General features: G+C 58.1%; 1 protein-coding gene and 1 long non-coding RNA gene across 2 annotated transcripts; one reads left to right on the top strand and one right to left on the bottom strand.

Annotated features, from left to right (window-relative positions):
• Positions 1-402: 402 nt before the first annotated feature.
• SLC7A10 (solute carrier family 7 member 10) lies at positions 403-17,481 on the top strand. Its single transcript, XM_524204.5, has 11 exons — positions 403-700; positions 10,197-10,401; positions 13,138-13,289; positions 13,501-13,626; positions 13,695-13,848; positions 14,603-14,726; positions 14,812-14,915; positions 15,243-15,339; positions 15,525-15,674; positions 16,659-16,836; positions 17,123-17,481. Exons 1-11 carry the CDS (start codon positions 550-552, stop codon positions 17,251-17,253), a joined length of 1,572 nt encoding a protein of 523 aa, XP_524204.2. The 5' UTR covers positions 403-549; the 3' UTR covers positions 17,254-17,481.
• Positions 4,750-8,682, bottom strand: LOC104003341 (uncharacterized). Its single transcript, XR_675906.3, has 4 exons — positions 8,283-8,682; positions 6,011-6,293; positions 5,816-5,925; positions 4,750-5,308 (listed from the first exon to the last, which is right to left on the bottom strand). It is a non-coding gene; the product is annotated as an uncharacterized LOC104003341 (long non-coding RNA).
• Positions 17,482-17,967: the final 486 nt, after the last annotated feature.

The following is a 17,967-nucleotide window of genomic DNA, read 5'->3' as shown; positions in this document are numbered from 1 at the left end:
TGTAGAATGGACTCACCCTGGGAGCTGTCTCCTACACACACACACACACACACACACACACACATCGTGCAGGCATAGAGTACTAAAGGGAGCACACACTGCATCCCCACACGCGGCCAGCTGTTATTCTTGCCGTCCCCCTCGGCCTCCCTGAGAGCAGGGATTGTCTTGTCTCGGAGCTCTGCTCCCCAACCCGGCCCCAAGAATGGATGTAACTGAGGCAACTGGAGGGTCCCTTCCTTCGCCCAACTGGGAAGTCCTTCCTAGATCTGCCCCAAGTCCTCTCCTTCCTTCCCAGGCCGGGACTGGGGGAGGGGGCGTTCCCTTTAAGGGAGGTGGGGGAGGGGGCTGTGGGCCGGCCCTCCTTCCGCTCCTCCCGGGCCCCCGCCGCCCGGGGCCCCCAGTCCCGGGCCCGGCGCCAGCGCATGCGCCCGCCTGTGGGCGCTGTCCCGGCTGCGAGGGCCGTGAGCTCACGGACCGACGGACCGACGGGCGGCCGGCCGGACAGACGGGGCAGCGCAGGGAGCGGGGACGCGGCGGGACAGCGACATGGCCGGCCACACGCAGCAGCCGAGCGGGCGCAGGAACCCCAAGCCTGCGCCCTCGCCCTCCCCAGTCCCAGGCCCCGTCCCCGGAGCCTCGGAGCGGGTGGCGCTCAAGAAGGAGATCGGGCTGCTGAGCGCCTGCACCATCATCATCGGTGAGCGGGACCCAGGCGGGCGGGCGCCGGGCGGAGGCCGAATGAGGGGCGCAGCCGCTCCGAACGAGGGGCGTCCCCTCTCCGGGCGCTCAGACGGGTCTGCCTGGGGAACCTGCGGTCTGGCCTCAGAGAGCGCTATGACCGCGGGGAGGGCAGGGGCTGCTGGCCCAGGGTGCCAAAGCTCCGTGTTCCCACCTCCCGGCCGCCTGCACCTGGGGGAGTTTTGGGTCCCCTCCACCGCTGGACTCTTCCTCCTGACTCGATTTTGCTGCGGGGCTTTTGCAAGGCAGTTACCCTCAGTTTCCTCATCTGTGAAATGGCCATGACTGCAGTCCTGCGATTAGCGCAGGAACTTGACCAGTGTAGGGGCTGGTCAGGCTGCGGCAGGCTGAGCTCCCCAAGTTCTGTACTGTGGGTCAGTCTGAGTACCTACTGTGTGCAGGGTCCAGGTGCCACGCAGTGCAGTGACTTTATTCTTGGAAAGCAGGAGGGCCTATGAGTAGAGTGAACAAGCGCAGCCTGCGCAGAAGGGACGGAGGTTCAGAGCAGGCAATGACTGCAGGGTTTGGCAGCAGGACCCAGGAGAGGGGGCGGGTTAGCCAGCAATTGGGGGCAGCAGTGGGCAGACCCAGCCTGCAGAAGGCCAGCTGCTCCCTGAGCTGGGATCCTGGTGGGCAGTGGACACTCGCCTAGTCTGGAGGCCTTGGACTCCAAAGTCCCCACCTGAGAATGGGTCCATGTCCTGCCCCCACATAGGGGTTTCTGGGTAGGCAGAGAGCTCAGAGGTCATGGGAATGGCAGTGGTATTTTTCCACTCTCTGTCCCAAGTCATGGATACTGACTTGTTTCTTTGTCTACACAGGGTGCCTCTGAGCCCCTCCAGGGAGGGACAGGAGAAGTGGTTTGGGGGGATGAGTGACTGGGGCCTCGACTGTTCTCACCTTACCGCCAGCCAGTCTTCCCGGTCCCCTGCCAGTGAGAGCCACTTGTGTCTTCACTGCCTTCCCACCCTCAGACCCCTGGAGATGGAGAAAGTTTGGGGGCTCAGTAGGGCAGACCCAGGGTCTTCACCTCGTCCTCTCCCACCCCCACATTAGCAGCTCTTCACATCCAGAGTTGCCCCTGAACACAGCCCCTGGCCAGGTCACTCCACCATCTCACCCCCTCCCCTTAGAATGCTGTCTCCCAGAGCCTGGTCCTGACCTGGCCCTGGGAGCTTCTTGGCCTAGGATGCCCCTGCCTGACGGACGGTCTGCTGGAAGGAAGGGCTGGTTCCAGGGATTTGGCCAGGGTGCTGGTTAGAGCTTTTTCTTGGCCCACACCCTCTCCAGGAACTGTCCTCCAGGGAAGGGGAAGCTCACACCATGAGTGGGTCATAGGATTGAGACCATGCCTAGAACCAGCTACAGTGCCAGGCAGGTGCAGAAAGACACAGCTCTGCCTGGGCTCCTCAGCTAAGCCCAGCATCCTTGACCTGTCTTCCTACTCTATCCCCTCCCCACATCCCATCCTCCCCAGGCCACAGGGAGGCTGCCTGTCTCCTTTCTCCCCAGAAGGGGGCTCTGGTGGTGGTGGTGGTGGCGGTGGTGGTGGTGATGGTAGAGGTGGTGGTGGTGGGAGTGGAGAAGGCCAACTCCACCATCACCCTCCTTTACCAGGACAGACTCTGTAAGTTTCCCATGCAGGCCAGGTCTGCCCTGACAGCTCCCCTACCCTTCACTTCCTTCCTGCTGTGCCAGGTCCACTACCTTGGCCTCCAAACCTTGAACACTGAGCCAGGGTGAAGGGCCACTTGGCTAACCAAGGATGCTGGATTCAGCTACAGAACCCAAGCCCGGGGCACTCAGTGGTGGTCTTGGGGAGCCTTGATCTTGGCTTGGCCTGGGGAGCCTTTGAGGATTACAGCAGGCAGGAGGCTAGACGAGGCAGGAAAAAACAAGGAGAGATCAACCTCAACCAGAAGGTGATAGGAGGTGGGGACTGGGCAGGTGAGGACTGAGCTGGGGTCTGCACTGCCTTCCCCACCTGATGTACTAAGGGTCTCCCCTCCCCAGCCCACCCCACCTTTCTGCCCCAGGTGGGCTCACTCTCTCTCCACCAATACCCTGGGGAGCCTGGTCAGAATCAAAAATGTCTGCAAAGTGTCATATTTTAGCTCTAAAAGTCAAGAACTTGACGTCCTGCTTCCTTTCCTTTCCTTTCTTTTTCTTTCTTTCTTTTTTTTTTTTTTTTTTTCTGAGACAGAGTCTGGCTGTGTCCCCTAGGCTGGAGTGCAGTGGCACAATCTCAGCTCATTGCAACCTCCACCTCCGGGGTTCAAGTAATTCTTCTGCGTCAGCCTCCCAAGTAGCTAGGATTACAGGCACACACCACCATGTCCAGCTAATGTTTGTATTTTCAGTAGAGACAGAGTTTCACCATGTTGGCCAGGCTGGTCTCGAACTCCTAACCTCAAGTGATCTGCCTGCCTTGGCCTCCCAAAGTGCTGGGATTACAGGTGTGAGCCACCCTGCCCAGCCAACGTCCTGCTTCATAATCTACCTTGGTTTGTTATTGTTATTGAACATGTTATTTCCAAAACTTCCACAGCGACCCTCCTAGGAGATCCTATCACTCTCTCCCTCGTGTATACCCCCTGCTCCAGCTCAGACTGGGAATTGAGGCTTTCGAGAATGGGAAGACCTGGAAGGGCGGGCTATGGGCTGGCGTGAGACTCACGTATAGTGTGTTTAGGGCAGTGCCCGCCGGCCACTGCAAGCGCAGATGGAAGGGAATCGGCCAGGCTGGAGAAAATAGAACTGGCTGGGGCAGGGGCTCTGCAGGACATCATCACATCCAATATCTGTTCAGAAAAACACCTCTTACTGCCTTATGAAAACGTGTTCTTCCTTTATCTCATTTGAATCTCATGCCCACCTTGCAAGGTAGGAATTCTTATACCCATTTTACAGAGTGGAAACTAAGGTTGGAAGTGAAATGATACTGCTCCAAGGGGTAGGCTCAGGATTCGGAACCAGATTTGAGCTCTGTTCCCAGTCCAGTGCCCTTTATTATTTATTTTATTTTATTTTATTTTATTGAAACAAACTCTTGCTCCATAGCACAAACTATAGTGCAGTGGCATGATCATAGCTCACTGCAGCCTCGACCTCCCAGGCTCAAGCAATCCTCCCACCTCAGCCTTCCAAACACCTGGAACCACAGGTGCCCGCCACCACGCCTGGCTAATTTTTGTATTTTTTGTAGAGACTGGGTTTTGCCATGTTGCCCAGGCTGATCTCAAATTCCTAGGCTCAAGTGATCCTCCCACCTCAGCTTCCCAGAATGTTAGGGTTACAGGCGGGAGCCATCGTGCCTGGTCCCAGTGCCCTTTATACTGTTCTGATGCTGGGCAAATTGGGGCCAGAGTCAGAGCCCTGACGGGGGAGGGTTGGGGACCAAGCTGGGAGCTTGTCCAACTAGGCTTCACTGAGCTCCTGCTCCACTATGGGTGGACAAACAGACAGACGGCCAGGGAAGTCTGCCTCCCCATCAGCGGCTGGACTCACAGGGCCTCTCATACTGACCCAGGAACCTCGGCCAGCTCCCTTGCCGGATCCACAACCCAAGAAACACACCCACGTCCTCCAAAGTGGGAGTCCCCCCTGGGTCTGCTGACCAGGCCCTTCCTCTGCTCTCTCTTTGACTTGAGAGTCAAGCTCCTGCAGGGGTTTGTGGGCCAGATGTGTGTTCAGTGACTCAGGAGTTGACATCATGAACCTCAACTCCTCAGGAACCAATCCCTGCTCACCCAGCCTCAGCCAGGACCCTCCCTGGTCTCCAGGGCTGCAGGTGGCTGGGCTTCCCAGAGGGGTGGACCTCTGCAGAACTCCAGCCCCTCCTCACCGGGGCCCTGAGGAGCCATACAACTGTGCAGGGGCTTAGCTGTTCCCCACTACAGTTCCATTTACAGGTGAGGAAACTGAGGCAACCTACCCTGGGGTCAGATGCCCTCAGTATGCTCCAGGACCCCAAGGGAAGACCCAACTATAATTTCGGGGGCCTGCCAGTCCTGGGCACACTCATCCATTTATTCAACCACTACATAATGAACGGTGTCAAGCACTGGCTTACATGCCAGAGACACCATGGGGGGGTCAAGACAGACAAAATCCATCTTCTGGTGTGGGAGTCCCGCAACAAGAAGAACAAGCTGAATGCATGTATTGTTAAGTGCTAAGACCAGACAGTCAAGCCAGGAAGGAGGATGGAGAGAGCCAGGGTGGAGGATTTCAGCTTGGAAATGAGCTGAGATCTGGGGTGGGGTTCAGTGTGAGCAAGGCATTGCAAGCTATGTTAAGGGCATTGCCTTTTGCTCTCTGGGAAGCAGGAGCCCTGGGCTTTGAGCAGAGGGATGATGGGATGGGGCTTACAGGGCCCACTATGGAGAAGAGGCAGTGGGGGAAGAAGTGGGAGGAGGAAGGCCGGTCAGGAGGCTACCTGGGTCTCCCCGGGCAAGAGACCACGGTGGCTCAGGGCAGGGCGGTGGCCATGGTGGTGTCAGAGGAGGTTCCATTCCGGATGAGTTTGGAAGATGAGAGCCGAAGGATTTGTGATGGAATGGAGGTCCTGGGGGAGAAAGAGAGGAATCATGGGTGACTCAAGGTTGTGGCCCAAGCAATTGGGAGGACGTTTTGCCATTTATTCATCAGGGAAGACCGAGAGGAGCATTTTGGGGGCAAGGAGGTAAAAGTCGGGAATTCCGTTTAGAACATGGAAAGTCTGTGATGTCTGCGGCTGAGTGGTTCGTTGCATATACAGAGTTCATTTAGCAGAGCGATCTATGCTAGGGATATGAATTTAGGAGTTGCCAGCAGAAGTCAAGGTAATAGATGAGGTCTATCCATCTATCAAGAAAGCATAGAAAGAAAAGAGAAGAAGCCCCAGGACTGAGCCCTGGGCACCCAGTGTCTGGAAGTCAAGCAAGATAAGGGATTCTGAAAAGGAGAAGCCGGTAAGGCCGAGGGGAGGCCAGGAGGCTGAGTGAGGAGGAAGCAATCCACTTGCCACATGTTGCTGATGCGTCAATAACGTGGCCTAGGGCTCGACTGTTGCGTTTGGCAACATGGAACTCACCGGTGACCATGAGAAGCCTCAGCCAGGAGACAGGGCCCTGGGCGAGGTTTGCTTGGCTGGGCTGGCTGAGCCGAACGAGCCGGAGAGGGCTGCACACTTCCGCTCATCTCCTGTCTCCAAAGGAAATTGGGTTAGGCTGGAGTCGGGTGCCGGCCAAGTGGCAGTTCCAGGCACATCCTGGATGTCCCCACTTACCTCCTTGGGGTGCTGCCCAGACCTCAGTAGTCACAGTTAGCATCCCGGAGAGGTATCTGACACAGGCTTACTGTGAGGATGTGAGGACACCCGTGCGCTTGGGGTGGGTAGGCTTCACCCAGGCCGTAGCCGATCACCCCGGGGTGTTGGGGTCCCGGGTGGCTCAGGTCTCAGAGGAAAGATGGGGCTGCCTAGGGGGTCTCCAAGGCAGATGGCAGTGCGTAGGGAGATCCAAAAGCACTTCCCATGGCCTCTGATGTGCCAGACGGGATCAAGAGAATGCCTGCATCAAATAAAAGAATCCCTTCCCAGCCATCATCCAGGTGCCGTGGCCGTGGGGCGATGTCCAGATTGCAGGGGCCAAGGTGGCTGGTCAGGGAGAGCTTCCTGGAGGTGGCGCTGCTTCAGGGAGACCAGTGAGCTGGGCAGAGGCCTACCACAGTGAGGGACAGGTTCCCTGAGCAGACTGTTTCCTTGGCCCAGAACAGATACGCAGGGTGCATCCCCTCTGCTGAAGTCACAGTTGGACTAGCCCTCTGCTGCCCCCTAGCCCAGTGGCCCCACCTGGCAGATGGGGAAACTGGGGCTCAGAAGGGCAGCACTGGCCTGAGTCACACAGTCGGGTCCAGAATGTGCTTCAAGGCATGAGGACTGGTGCCAGTGTCCTGGCCTGACAGGCCCTCCCTGCCCCCTCCCCAAATCAGACTGCACATTCCCCACACACACCACAGGAGGTGGCTCACTCTGCGACTCGACCTCCATGGGCCGCCCCTGTGACCTCAGTGGTCTGCCGCTGCCTCCAGAAATAGGTCATCACGCACCGCAGCAGCCACGGGGAACAATGGCCCTTTCTTCGTTCCTCCAAGAAGCTGAGTAAGCCCCATCAGGCCAAACATCTTAATGTGATAAAAGCTACCCAGCGAAGGCTCAGGGAAGAGGGGCGGGTGGTGGAGACTCTGGGAAGGCCGACTTGGGGGGCAGTCACTTCCTCGCCTACCTGCCCGGAGCTCTGGCCCACGGAGGACCTGCAGGGACCACTGAGCTGTCATCCCACCAGGTGGACAGGAACGTGGAGGCCTCAGAACCTACATCTCTCTGGTCAGCCATGGGTCAGACACCCAACAGGGGCTCAGTGGTATCTCCAGGCCCATCCCGTGCCCCCTCATCCTGTTCCACTCTGAGTTCCTGCCCCTCTACACCAGGTTCCCCCAACAGCTGGGCTTCTTTATTGCTGCTTCCCGAATCAGGTAGATCTGCTTGGCTGAAATACAGAGTCTGGGAAGGGAGACCCTCCGACCTTCCCACACCACTGGGAGGAACCCAGGGCAGCCCGCTTCCAGCTCCACTAATCTGGCCAGGTGTGGTGGCTCATGCCTGTAATCCCAGCACTTTAGGAGGCTGAGGTGGGTGGATCACCTGAGGTCAGGAGTTCGAGACCAGCCTGGCCAACATGGTGAAACCCCATCTCTACTAAAAAAAAAAAAAAAAGAAAGAAAGAAAGAAATCCACCGGTCCCTCCCATACCCCTCCTATAATCATTGGAGCATTGGAGGCCCCCATCCCTGTCCACAGCCCCCTCCCTCCTCCGTGCCCAAGCCCGCAGCCCCGGCTGCTCCATGCAGTGCCCCACCCACCCTTCATGGTGCCGGGAGCAGCCAGTGTGCGGAGTGTGTGATGCGATTTTCTGCCACCTTCAAACATGATCCTGAGGGAGATGCTGCGAGTGGTCCAGGCCCAGAGGGAGAAACCCCTGAGGACCTCAGAGACACTGGCTAACGCCTGTGGTCCTTTGAGCCACAAGGGAGAAAGTCCTGAACCGTGGCCTGAGGCCACGTGTTCCAAACAATAGTGGCCTCCCCACCCCTGGCAAGCCCAGTATCTGAGTCTTCAGCCACTGGGCACAAGGCTAGTGATACAGCCCTGGAAGATAGGGTGCCAGATGTGGCTTACCCCAGAGCTCCACCCAGGAGGCCCCGCCAAGCAGAAGCATGGTGGGCTCTCTGCAGGGTGGGTGGCTCAGGGCCTGGGATGCTCCCAGCGTGAACATGCTCAGCTCCTTCCAAGGCCACCCAGCCCCCGCTGGCTTCCAACCTCCCTGGCTTTCGGCAAATCCCAGTCCGCCAGGTCCTGAGAACAGAGGCCCTGCTACCGGATGGAGGGAACTCAAAGGCTCTTTAGAAACCTTACAGCCCACCCAGGCCTGGGCCCCTCTGCTAGATGAGAGAGGCGCTTCTCTCTCTCCCCCGAGAAGTAGACTAAGGGTACAGCTTACCTCTGGGGGCTGGGGCACAGGAATTAGTTCGTCCTTATCTGGATGTATTTAGGGCTCCTGGGATGTGACTGGAAAACTGAGTGGGGCGTCGTAGCTGTCCAGACTGGAAATCTGTGTCGGCTGGGGGTGGGGGCAGTGGGGGAGCACCGTGGACAAGGAGTGAATACAAATTGGCGGCTACAACCGTGTCCTTATCCAGCCCCCTGCGGGCCCGGCAGGTGGAGGAGGCGGGCTCCCGCTCTGAGGGAGATGGACCCGTCCTCTCAGGACCCGGTCTGGTGTGGCCATTGCATAGAGAACGATGTTGGTCCTACCAGGACCTACAGGTTCTACCAGGGCTGTTTGTTCATATGGTCTGAGGTTCTGGGTTTATTTCTTCTTGGACAGGCCCTAGTGCAGATCTCTGGTGAAGTTACCGGATTCATGTGCACAGATGGTGAGACCCATATAACCCAGAACATTGTCCCTCTTTGCGGAGCTCAGGGCTCAGCAGGCACTCAGAGTCTTGCTCATCCTGGGAACCTACTCTGCAGACCATAATTGGCCCCTCTGAATGTTTCCCATCATGTCAGAAAGCAGAGGGGCTGGGCACAGTGGCTCTGGCCTGTAATCCCAGCACTTCGGGAGGCCGAAGTGGGTGGTCAATTGAGCCCAGGAGTTCGAGACCAGCCTCAGCAACATAGTGGGACCCCTCAACTCTACAACTTTTTTTTGATTAGCCAGGTGTGGTGGCACTCACCTGTAATCCTAGCACTTTGGGAAGCCAAGCAGGGAGGGTCACTTGAGCCCAGGAATTGGAGACCAGCCTAGGCAATATAGTGAGACCCTGTCTCTACAAAAAGTAAAAAAAAAAAAACCTGGGTGTGGTAATATACCTGGAGTCCCAGCTACTAGGGAGACTGACGTGGGAGAATCTCTTGAGCCCAGGAGTCCCAGGCTGCAGTAAGCTATGATCGCACCACTGCACTCCAGCCAGGGTGGCAGAGCGAGACCCTGTCTAAATGAAAGAAAGAAACCGGGCACAGTGACTCATGCCTGTAATCCCAGCACTTTGGGAGGCCGAGGCGGGTGGATCACTTGCAGTCAGGAGTTCGAGACCAGCCTGATCCATAGGGTGAAACCCCATCTCTACTAAAAAAATACAAAAAATATTAGCCAGGCGTGGTGGCTCATGCCTGTAATTCTAACTACTTGGAAGGCTGAGGCAGGAGAATTGCTTGAATTCAGGAAGTGGAGGGAAGGAAAGGGAAGGGAAGGGGAAAAGAGAAAGGAAAGGAAAGGAGAAAGGAAAGGAAATTGAAGTAGGAAGAGAAGCCCAAACCTGATGTGGTCAAGGAGGGCTTCATGGAGGAGATGCTACTTCCTGAGCCACTCCATGAGTCTGGACTTTGGCCGGTGGGAAAGTGGCAGGAGAGTGGTTGAAGTCCTGTGTTAGGGGCCAGCTCTGGCCAGCGGGCTGGATGGAGGCAGGACAAGTGGCTGCAGGCTGATACGCCGGGGGCTCTGAGGTAGACGGGAGGGCTGAGCATGGGCCTTGTGGGGTGCCTGGGGAGCCACCGTCTGCCGTCGCTCAGGTGGTTCAGCCTCCTCACTTTGCTGGCCCCGCCTCATGGGGGCAATGGAGGGCTGAGAAAGTCAAACAGGGCCTGTCTCTGGCAGAGGGGCCTGGCCAGCTGAACGAGGTGCCATTTCCTATGTGAGGGACTGAGGAAGGGGCAGATGATGAGCCCAGAATGGCATTTGCTGGGCTTGGGGGCCAGTGGCATTCAACACCTCCAGCCCACCTCCTGCCTCCTCCTCCTCCAGGAAGCACCCCGGGCTGTCTTCCTCCTGGCCGCAGGCAGATCCCCACACAGAAGGCCGGGCTGCGAAGGGGACCCCAGGCCTGATGCCTCCCCATCTCTCCCCCCGCAGGGAACATCATCGGCTCGGGCATCTTCATCTCGCCCAAGGGGGTCCTGGAGCACTCAGGCTCCGTGGGTCTGGCCCTGTTCGTCTGGGTCCTGGGTGGGGGCGTGACGGCTCTGGGCTCCCTCTGCTATGCAGAGCTGGGAGTCGCCATCCCCAAGTCTGGCGGGGACTACGCCTACGTCACAGAGATCTTCGGGGGCCTGGCTGGGTGAGTGTGGGGCACCGGCGGGCAGGGGGACACCCTCTTGGGAATGGGATGGCCAAATGAGCCTTGGCGTCAGTTTCCACTCCTGCTTCCGGCTTCCTAGGGAGGTCGTAGGGGTGGATGGAGAGAAGGTGTGGGGGCTGGATGGAGAGAAGGCGTGGGGGTGCTGGACAGCCTTCTGAGGACAGGGCAGGTGGAACTGAGGCCCACTCCACCCCACTGATGTGTGCTGGGCACTCCTGCAGGCCCCTGGGCCTCTCTGGATCTCCTTTTAAATACAGGTCCCTCTGAACCCCACCCCCTGCCTTGTACTTAAGGAGGGGGGATTCTTACTGTCTGAAAACCCTAGGTAATGTGAGTGCCCAGGCGAGGAGGGGCCTCAATTTTGGTAAACCCATATGTTGCATGAGGAGCAAGGAAGGAAGTGTGATATTCTTACCATATACCCTGCATAAGGTCCTTTTTTTTTTTTTTTGGAGACAGATTCTCGCTCTGTTGCCCAGGCTGGAGTGCAATGGCGTGATCTCAGCTCACTGCAACCTCTGCCTCCCAGGTTCAAGTGATTCTCCTGCCTCAGCCTCCCGAGTAGCTGGGATTATAGGCGCCCGCCACCACACCTGGCTAATTTTTTTGTATTTTTAGTAGAGACGGGGTTTCACCATGTTGGCCAGGCTGGTCTTGAACTCCTGACCTCAGGTGATCCACCCGCCTCAGCCTCCCAAGTGCTAGGATTACAGGAGTGAGGCACTGCACCCAGCCAGAGGTCTCCTTTCCATAGCACCCTGCTATCCTTCCTTCGTTCACCAGGGAATATTTGCTGAGCACCTACTGTGAGCCTGGGGGTGGGGAGGCAGTGATAGAAAGGTCTGTCCCTGTACTCAAGCTGCTCACAGAACAGAGAGGAAGCAGCCCCTTAAATGGGATTAAGGCCTGGATGAGCCTTGCTTTGAGAGTGTGTACAAGAGGCAGCAGCTACACAGCAAAGAGAACGGTGTGCGCCATCTAGGGAGGACTCCCAGGAAAGCAATGCTTGCCCTGAGGCTGGGAGGAAGAAGATTTTCCCCACCTGGCCTAGCTGACCAGTGAGGAAAGCATCCCAGGATGGGGGAAGTGTGAACAGAGGGTGTGGTGGCCCAGGTGAGCGCAGGGAGTCTGCTGTAGCTAGAGGTGAGGTCAGGTTGGGTTTACGGCAGGCGCCGGGGCTTGGAGAGCATCAGGGGATTGAAGCTGTTGTATTTGTCCAGCTGCATTGTGCCAAGAGCTGCAAAGGTACAGGCAGATTCTAAAATCATTTAGCAGCCTGATTCGAGAGGATAGGGCAGCCAGCATAGCAGAGGGAGAGGTGGGTGCAGCGGAGGTGGCACCCACTTCCCTACTGAGAGGCTCCTAGATGGTCTGGGGCTCAGAGGAAAAGTCTGGGCTGAAATTTACAAAGTTTGGTTCTGAGGGATATGGGCCAGGGACCCTTAACTGGGCAGCCTTGGATGGGGAGACCTGCCAGGGCTTGCACGCTGCTGTGGGTGCATCTGTGGCAGTCTCCTCTGGGGAGAGGGTCCTCAAAGGGGCTGGGACCCAAGAAAGCAGAATAATCATGCTTCGGGCCTGGAGAGGACGTTCGGGAGGGAGAAGAGGGCCAGGACCTCATCCCTGGGCACGGAACATGCGGGGATGGGCAGAGGGGATGCCTGGCAGGGGAGGAGGGCCATGGAGCTAGAATGTCCCAGAAGCCCAGCAGGGATGGTTGTGCAGAGCAAGGGGCAGGTGATCCAGAGATGGCTGATGTCCCCGATGAGGCAGTCCTCTCCCTGGAGGGCTGGCCAGGGGCTAGGACCACCCCCAAGGGCAGACCCGCCCCTGGGTGCAGGAAAGCCCCTGAGAACAGGTCAGACTCACAGTCTGGGTGCCCTGCAGAGGCAAGATTTAGGTAGAAGGGGCATCCATCACTCTCCACCCCCAGCTAGGGCTCTTGGTAAGGTCTAGTCTCTGCACCCCATAGGTCTCCCTCAGGGGGAACACAGCTCAGAGTCACCCATCTTCAGCCACAGTACTCTGCGAGAGCCAGGGCTGAAGCCGAGAGGTCTGGGGACAGGGACCCTGGCTCAGGAGACAGCCTCCATCCAATGGGGGGCCTAGTTGTTATTAGAAAAGCGTTTGGTGGCTGGGCGCAGTGGCTCACGCCTGTAATCCCAACACTTTGGGAGGCCGAGGCGGGTGGATCACGAGGTCAGGAGATCGAGACCATCCTGGCTAACACGGTGAAACTCCGTCTCTACTAAAAATACAAAAAATTTGCCAGGCATGGTGGCAGGCGCCTGTAGTCCCAGCCACTTGGGAGACTGAGGCAGAAGAATGGCGTGAACCCGAGAGGTGGAGGTTGCAGTGAGCCGAGATCATGCCACTGCACTCCAGCCTGGGTGACAGAGCAAGACTCCGTCTCAAAAAAAAAAAGAAAAAAGAAAAGAAAAGCGTTTGGTGCCTATGTTGTTCCCAGCGCCTGCCCCACAGCAGCCTTGTCAATGTTTAAGTACGTGTAACACCTTCTCTGTTAAAACACTCTACCAATGCAGCCGCAAGACCTCAACAAGGTCAACCCTGCCTCCCTGGACCGGTGCTGGCCTCTGGCAGCCTCGCCAGCCCCCGGGTGCCAGGCCCAGGGCAGCCCTGCTGCACACATCAGGGCCAGGTTGGCCGGGAAGGGCTCTGGGCAGCTTGAGCCACTCCCACCCCTGCTCCTTCCAGCTTTCTGCTGCTCTGGAGCGCCGTCCTCATCATGTACCCCACCAGCCTTGCTGTCATCTCCATGACCTTCTCCAACTACGTGCTGCAGCCCGTGTTCCCCAACTGCATCCCCCCGACCGCAGCCTCCCGGGTGCTGTCCATGGCCTGCCTGAGTAAGCATCCCCTTTGGCCCACTGTCCCCAGATCAGCCGCCTGCCCGGGCCCCATCCTGCCCTGAGCGGGAGGACAGAGGGGTGAGATTTCCCTTCAGAAAATTCCAGCTGCTATAGGGGATGCCATTCTCGGGCCGCCTGGGCTGGACTTGGCCATGGTCCACTGTGAAAGGTCCCGGCCTCGGCGCCCACCCCCACCTTCCCTCTGCAGTGCTCCTGACATGGGTGAACAGCTCCAGTGTGCGCTGGGCCACGCGCATCCAGGACATGTTCACAGGCGGGAAGCTGCTGGCCTTGTCCCTCATCATCGGCGTGGGCCTTCTCCAGATCTTCCAAGGTAGGGCCGAGTCGGGGTAAGGGCCGGGCTGGGGAGATGGTGCTGACCCCCGACTTCTGGGCCTCCAGGACACTTCAAGGAGCTGAGGCCCAGCAATGCCTTTGCTTTCTGGATGACGCCCTCCGTGGGACACCTGGCCCTGGCCTTCCTCCAGGGCTCCTTCGCCTTCAGTGGCTGGAACTTCCTCAACTATGTCACCGAGGAGATGGTTGACGCCCGAAAGTGAGTGGGGCCCCTGACTAGGCCCTGGGAAGCAGCCAGGCCCTCTGGTGGGACAGGCAGCCTCTCCGCCCAGCCCCACTGCCACCCAAGGCTCAGGCTGGTCCTCGGTGGCCCACGCCTGTTGCCCTGCAAAAATGGCCCTGGGAAGAAAGCCGGGGGGCTTGCATTCTAGCCTGGCCCTGTTCTCTCTGGCTATGGACACGTCACAGCCCCTTGCAGGGCCTCAGAAAGGCTGAATATCATCATCCTGCTGTAAATAGATCCAGAGATTTGCATTTGGCCTAAAATTATGCATATGCACACAATATGGTCCCTACAAATGAAGCCAATGACTGCGTCTGATGCTCAGCCAGGGATCTCGACAGTGAACCTTTGCAGCTGAGCGAGCTGGGACTGGAAAGTTCCAGGAAGACTCTGGGTCTGTGGACTGGGCTCTGGGGCCATTTTGGGGAATTTTCCAGGCTGATTTTGGCTGTATGCGATTTTATCTTTCTGCACAGACATCAGATCCTGTCCTCAGGATGTGATGGGGCCCCTCCCCCATCTCCCATCCTACCAGCCTGTGTCCAGGTGGGGGTGGGGCAGGGCAGACAACAGGGTCCCTGTGTCTCGGGCAGCAATGCTGCCCCCTTTCCTGCCCCAACATCCCCAGCAGACACAAGAGATGGAGACTATGAGCTGCTCTCGTGGCTGGGTCTCGGGGTTCCTGCACCCTCAGGAGCTGATGCTGACGCACTCCACTGCCTATCCCCAGGAACCTACCTCGCGCCATCTTCATCTCCATCCCACTGGTGACCTTCGTGTACACGTTCACCAACATTGCCTACTTCACGGCCATGTCCCCCCAGGAGCTGCTCTCCTCCAATGCGGTGGCTGTGGTGAGTGGGCCCTTGCTCGGTCCCTGGCTCCTGCCCAGGTCCCTGCCCCGGCCTTACACACGGCCTCTCTACTGTGCCCACCCAGACCTTCGGGGAGAAGCTGCTGGGCTACTTTTCTTGGGTCATGCCCGTCTCCGTGGCTCTGTCAACCTTCGGAGGGATCAATGGCTACCTGTTCACCTACTCCAGGTGACTGCACTGGGGAGACGTGGGCATGGGGAGGGAAGGCTGGGGTGCAGGTGTGCGCCAGTCATGCCGTGGGCCAGAGGAAGGGACACCTGCCAGGGGGAGGGGTCTGCCTGAAGCTGGGATGATGATCCCACACGGTAACAAATGTCTGATCACAACTGGGAGGCAAAGAAAGCAAGAGGGAGGCAGGCTGGATGAGGGGGAGAACTGTCCAGTGGGGCTGCTGGGCCCGGAGCAGGAGGTCAGAGGCGACAGCTTAAGAGGGACATCAGGTCCAAAGCTGAGACCCAGGATGTGGCCAGTGCCCATCTCTGTCCCCAATGCTAGGCTGTGCTTCTCTGGAGCCCGCGAGGGGCACCTGCCCAGCCTGCTGGCCATGATCCACGTCAGACACTGCACCCCCATCCCCGCCCTCCTCGTCTGTGTAAGTTGGGGTACCTGGGCCAGGCAGGGCGTGGAGGCAGGGCTACCCGGCAATGCAGGACCTTCCGGGTAATGGCAGGGGTGAGCCATTCCAGGGCGGGGGTTGGGGGTGGGGCCAGGGCTCATCCTGCAGGGGCGTCAGGAGGCAGGCTAGGGGCCAGCCGTCAGCCCCAGGTCCTCTCCCAGTGCGGGGCCACAGCCATCATCATGCTCGTGGGCGACACGTACACGCTCATCAACTATGTGTCCTTCATCAACTACCTCTGCTACGGCGTCACCATCCTGGGCCTGCTGCTGCTGCGCTGGAGGCGGCCTGCGCTCCACAGGCCCATCAAGGTGAGGCCCTGGGATGGCTGGCCTTGTGCCGGGTGCTGCCAGAGCCACCCCTGCATCCACAGTGGGCACCAGGGGCAGGTGGGATGGGAGGTGCCAGCTTTTGTGGAGTGTTGGGCCCTGCTCAGGGCTCTCTGTGCACTGAGGCAGCCATTCCTCATAGCAGCCCCATGAGGACAGAGCTTTGAATGCTCCCAGTGTACAGATGGGGAAAATGAGGCTCAGGACTGGGCACAGGGGCTCATGCCTATTCCAGCACTTTGGGAGGCCGAGGTGGGAGGATTGCTGGAGCCCAGGAGTTTGAGACCAGCCTGGGCAACATAATGAGACTTCCTCTCTGCAAAAAGTTAAAAATAAAAGGGTTATCCTGGTGTGGTGGTGTGCACCTGTGGTCCCAGCTACTTGGGAGGCTGAAATGGGAGGATCGCTTGAGCCCAGGAGGTTGAGGCTGCAGTGAGCGGTGCTAGGGCCACTGTACTCCAACCTGGGTGACAGAGGGAGACCCTGTCTCAAAAAAAAAATTAAAAAATTAAAGAAAATGAGAGTCAGGAACTGTTCAAGGTCACAAAGGCTGCCAGGATTCCATGAGCCCACACAAAAACAGAAGACCATAGCCTGAGCTAAAAGCAAAGCCCTCCATGTGTGTATAAATCCTTAAGTGGAGAAGTGCTCAGTGCCTGAAATGTGAAACACCAAAAAATCACTGACCTCCAGCCAAGTGCAAGCCTCAAGTCCACACGCAACCGCTGTGTGGAGCTCGGTGCCGCTGAGACTTTGAAAAATCCTCAGCAAAACTGGCCAACGGCCTGACCCATGAATTGGCCTCCAACACACTCGGCTGTCGCCAAGAGGGGGTGTAGTGGGTGCAATTGCCTTTCAGGCCTCAGCTCCCAGGGAAGGGAGGAAAATTCCCCAGACCCCCAGGGGTCGGGGGTACAGACAGCTGGAGGCCCTGCACCATCGGTGTTTCTGCTCCCCCTTCCCCAGGTGAACCCTCTCATCCCCGTGGCGTACTTGGTCTTCTGGGCCTTCCTGCTGGTCTTCAGCTTCATCTCAGAGCCTATGGTCTGTGGGGTCGGCGTCATCATCATCCTTACGGGGGTGCCCATTTTCTTTCTGGGAGTGCTCTGGAGAAGCAAACCAAAGTGTGTGCACAGACTCACAGGTGAGCCGGGCAGCTGCAGGTCACCCAGCACAGGGGACCAGGGCCTGGAGACCAGCCCTCCCTCTTAGAGGTTCACCCCAGAGCAGGGTGTCCTAGCAGCTGAGGTGGGAACACAGGGGCCAGCCGCCACCAAATGTCTCTTCCCAAGATGTACCCAAAGTTTCCAGAACCACGGGTACCGACGGAGCAGCTCCCTGAAGACCCCTGCCCAAGGGGAGGTGTCCGGAGCTGGGGGTCACCCCTATCCCGAGAGGTCAGGCCCCAAGGTCCATCTGTCTGTCCTCAGAGTCCATGACACACTGGGGCCAGGAGCTGTGTTTCGTGGTCTACCCCCAGGACGCCCCCGAAGAGGAGGAGAATGGCCCCTGCCCACCCTCCCTGCTGCCTGCCACAGACAAGCCCTCGAAGCCACAATGAGATGTTTGTAGAGACTGAAGCAGCTGTTTCTGTTTACATGTTGTTTATTGAGGAGGTGTTTTGGCAAAAAAGTTTTGTTTTGTTTTTTTCTGGAAAAAAAAGAAAAAAGATACGACTCTTAGAAGCCTGTTTTAAGGAAGCCCTAAAATGTGGACTGGGTTTCCTGTCTTAGCACTGCCCTGCTAGCTTTTCCTGAAAAGGCCTATAAATAAACAGGGCTGGCTGTTCGCTCGTGCTACGGGGAGTCCCTGATGGGCACAGACGGGAGTGGCTGGGGCGTACCTCGGTGGGTGCACACATGTTGCTGGCCAGGAAGATGCCGTGGCAGGCCCTGGAGGAGGCTCTTGACATTAGGGGGCTTTGCTGCTTGACACAGGCGCTCCCTACCATGGCACCCAGAGTCCCCCTGCCCTAAAGGGATGTCGAGGACAGGGGAGCAGCTCAGTCCGCCCCTACCCCAGGCCCCTCGATGCCAGTCTGAGCTCGGCCACCCAGGAGAGCTCAGGGGCTCCCGGCTGGGATTGTCTTTCTTCCCGTAAATCACCACAGAGTGAAGGTCAGGACTTCAGAGCCCACAGTCTCACCCTGGCTTACAGGTGGGGAAACCGAGGCCCTGAGATAGGATGGAACAGACGTGGCCACTGCTGTTGGTGCCTCGGCCTCTCTGTCCCCAGAAAGCACAGAGCAGCATGTCCTGAGGGCTTTGAGGCCTGC

Source organism: Pan troglodytes, chromosome 20, assembly GCF_028858775.2.
Source record: "Pan troglodytes isolate AG18354 chromosome 20, NHGRI_mPanTro3-v2.0_pri, whole genome shotgun sequence".
NCBI classification, from domain to species: Eukaryota; Metazoa; Chordata; class Mammalia; order Primates; family Hominidae; genus Pan; species Pan troglodytes.
This window is presented reverse-complemented; position numbering and strand designations above follow the sequence as displayed.

Excerpts from the sequence above, each read along its gene's own strand:
- SLC7A10 (XM_524204.5), top strand. The coding sequence starts at position 550 with ATGGCCGGCCACACGCAGCAGCCGAGCGGGCGCAGGAACCCCAAGCCT. Across the intron at positions 10,402-13,137 it reads ATCTTCGGGGGCCTGGCTGG|CTTTCTGCTGCTCTGGAGCG; the intron begins GTGAGTGTGGGG and ends TGCTCCTTCCAG. Across the intron at positions 14,916-15,242 it reads TACCTGTTCACCTACTCCAG|GCTGTGCTTCTCTGGAGCCC; the intron begins GTGACTGCACTG and ends CCCCAATGCTAG.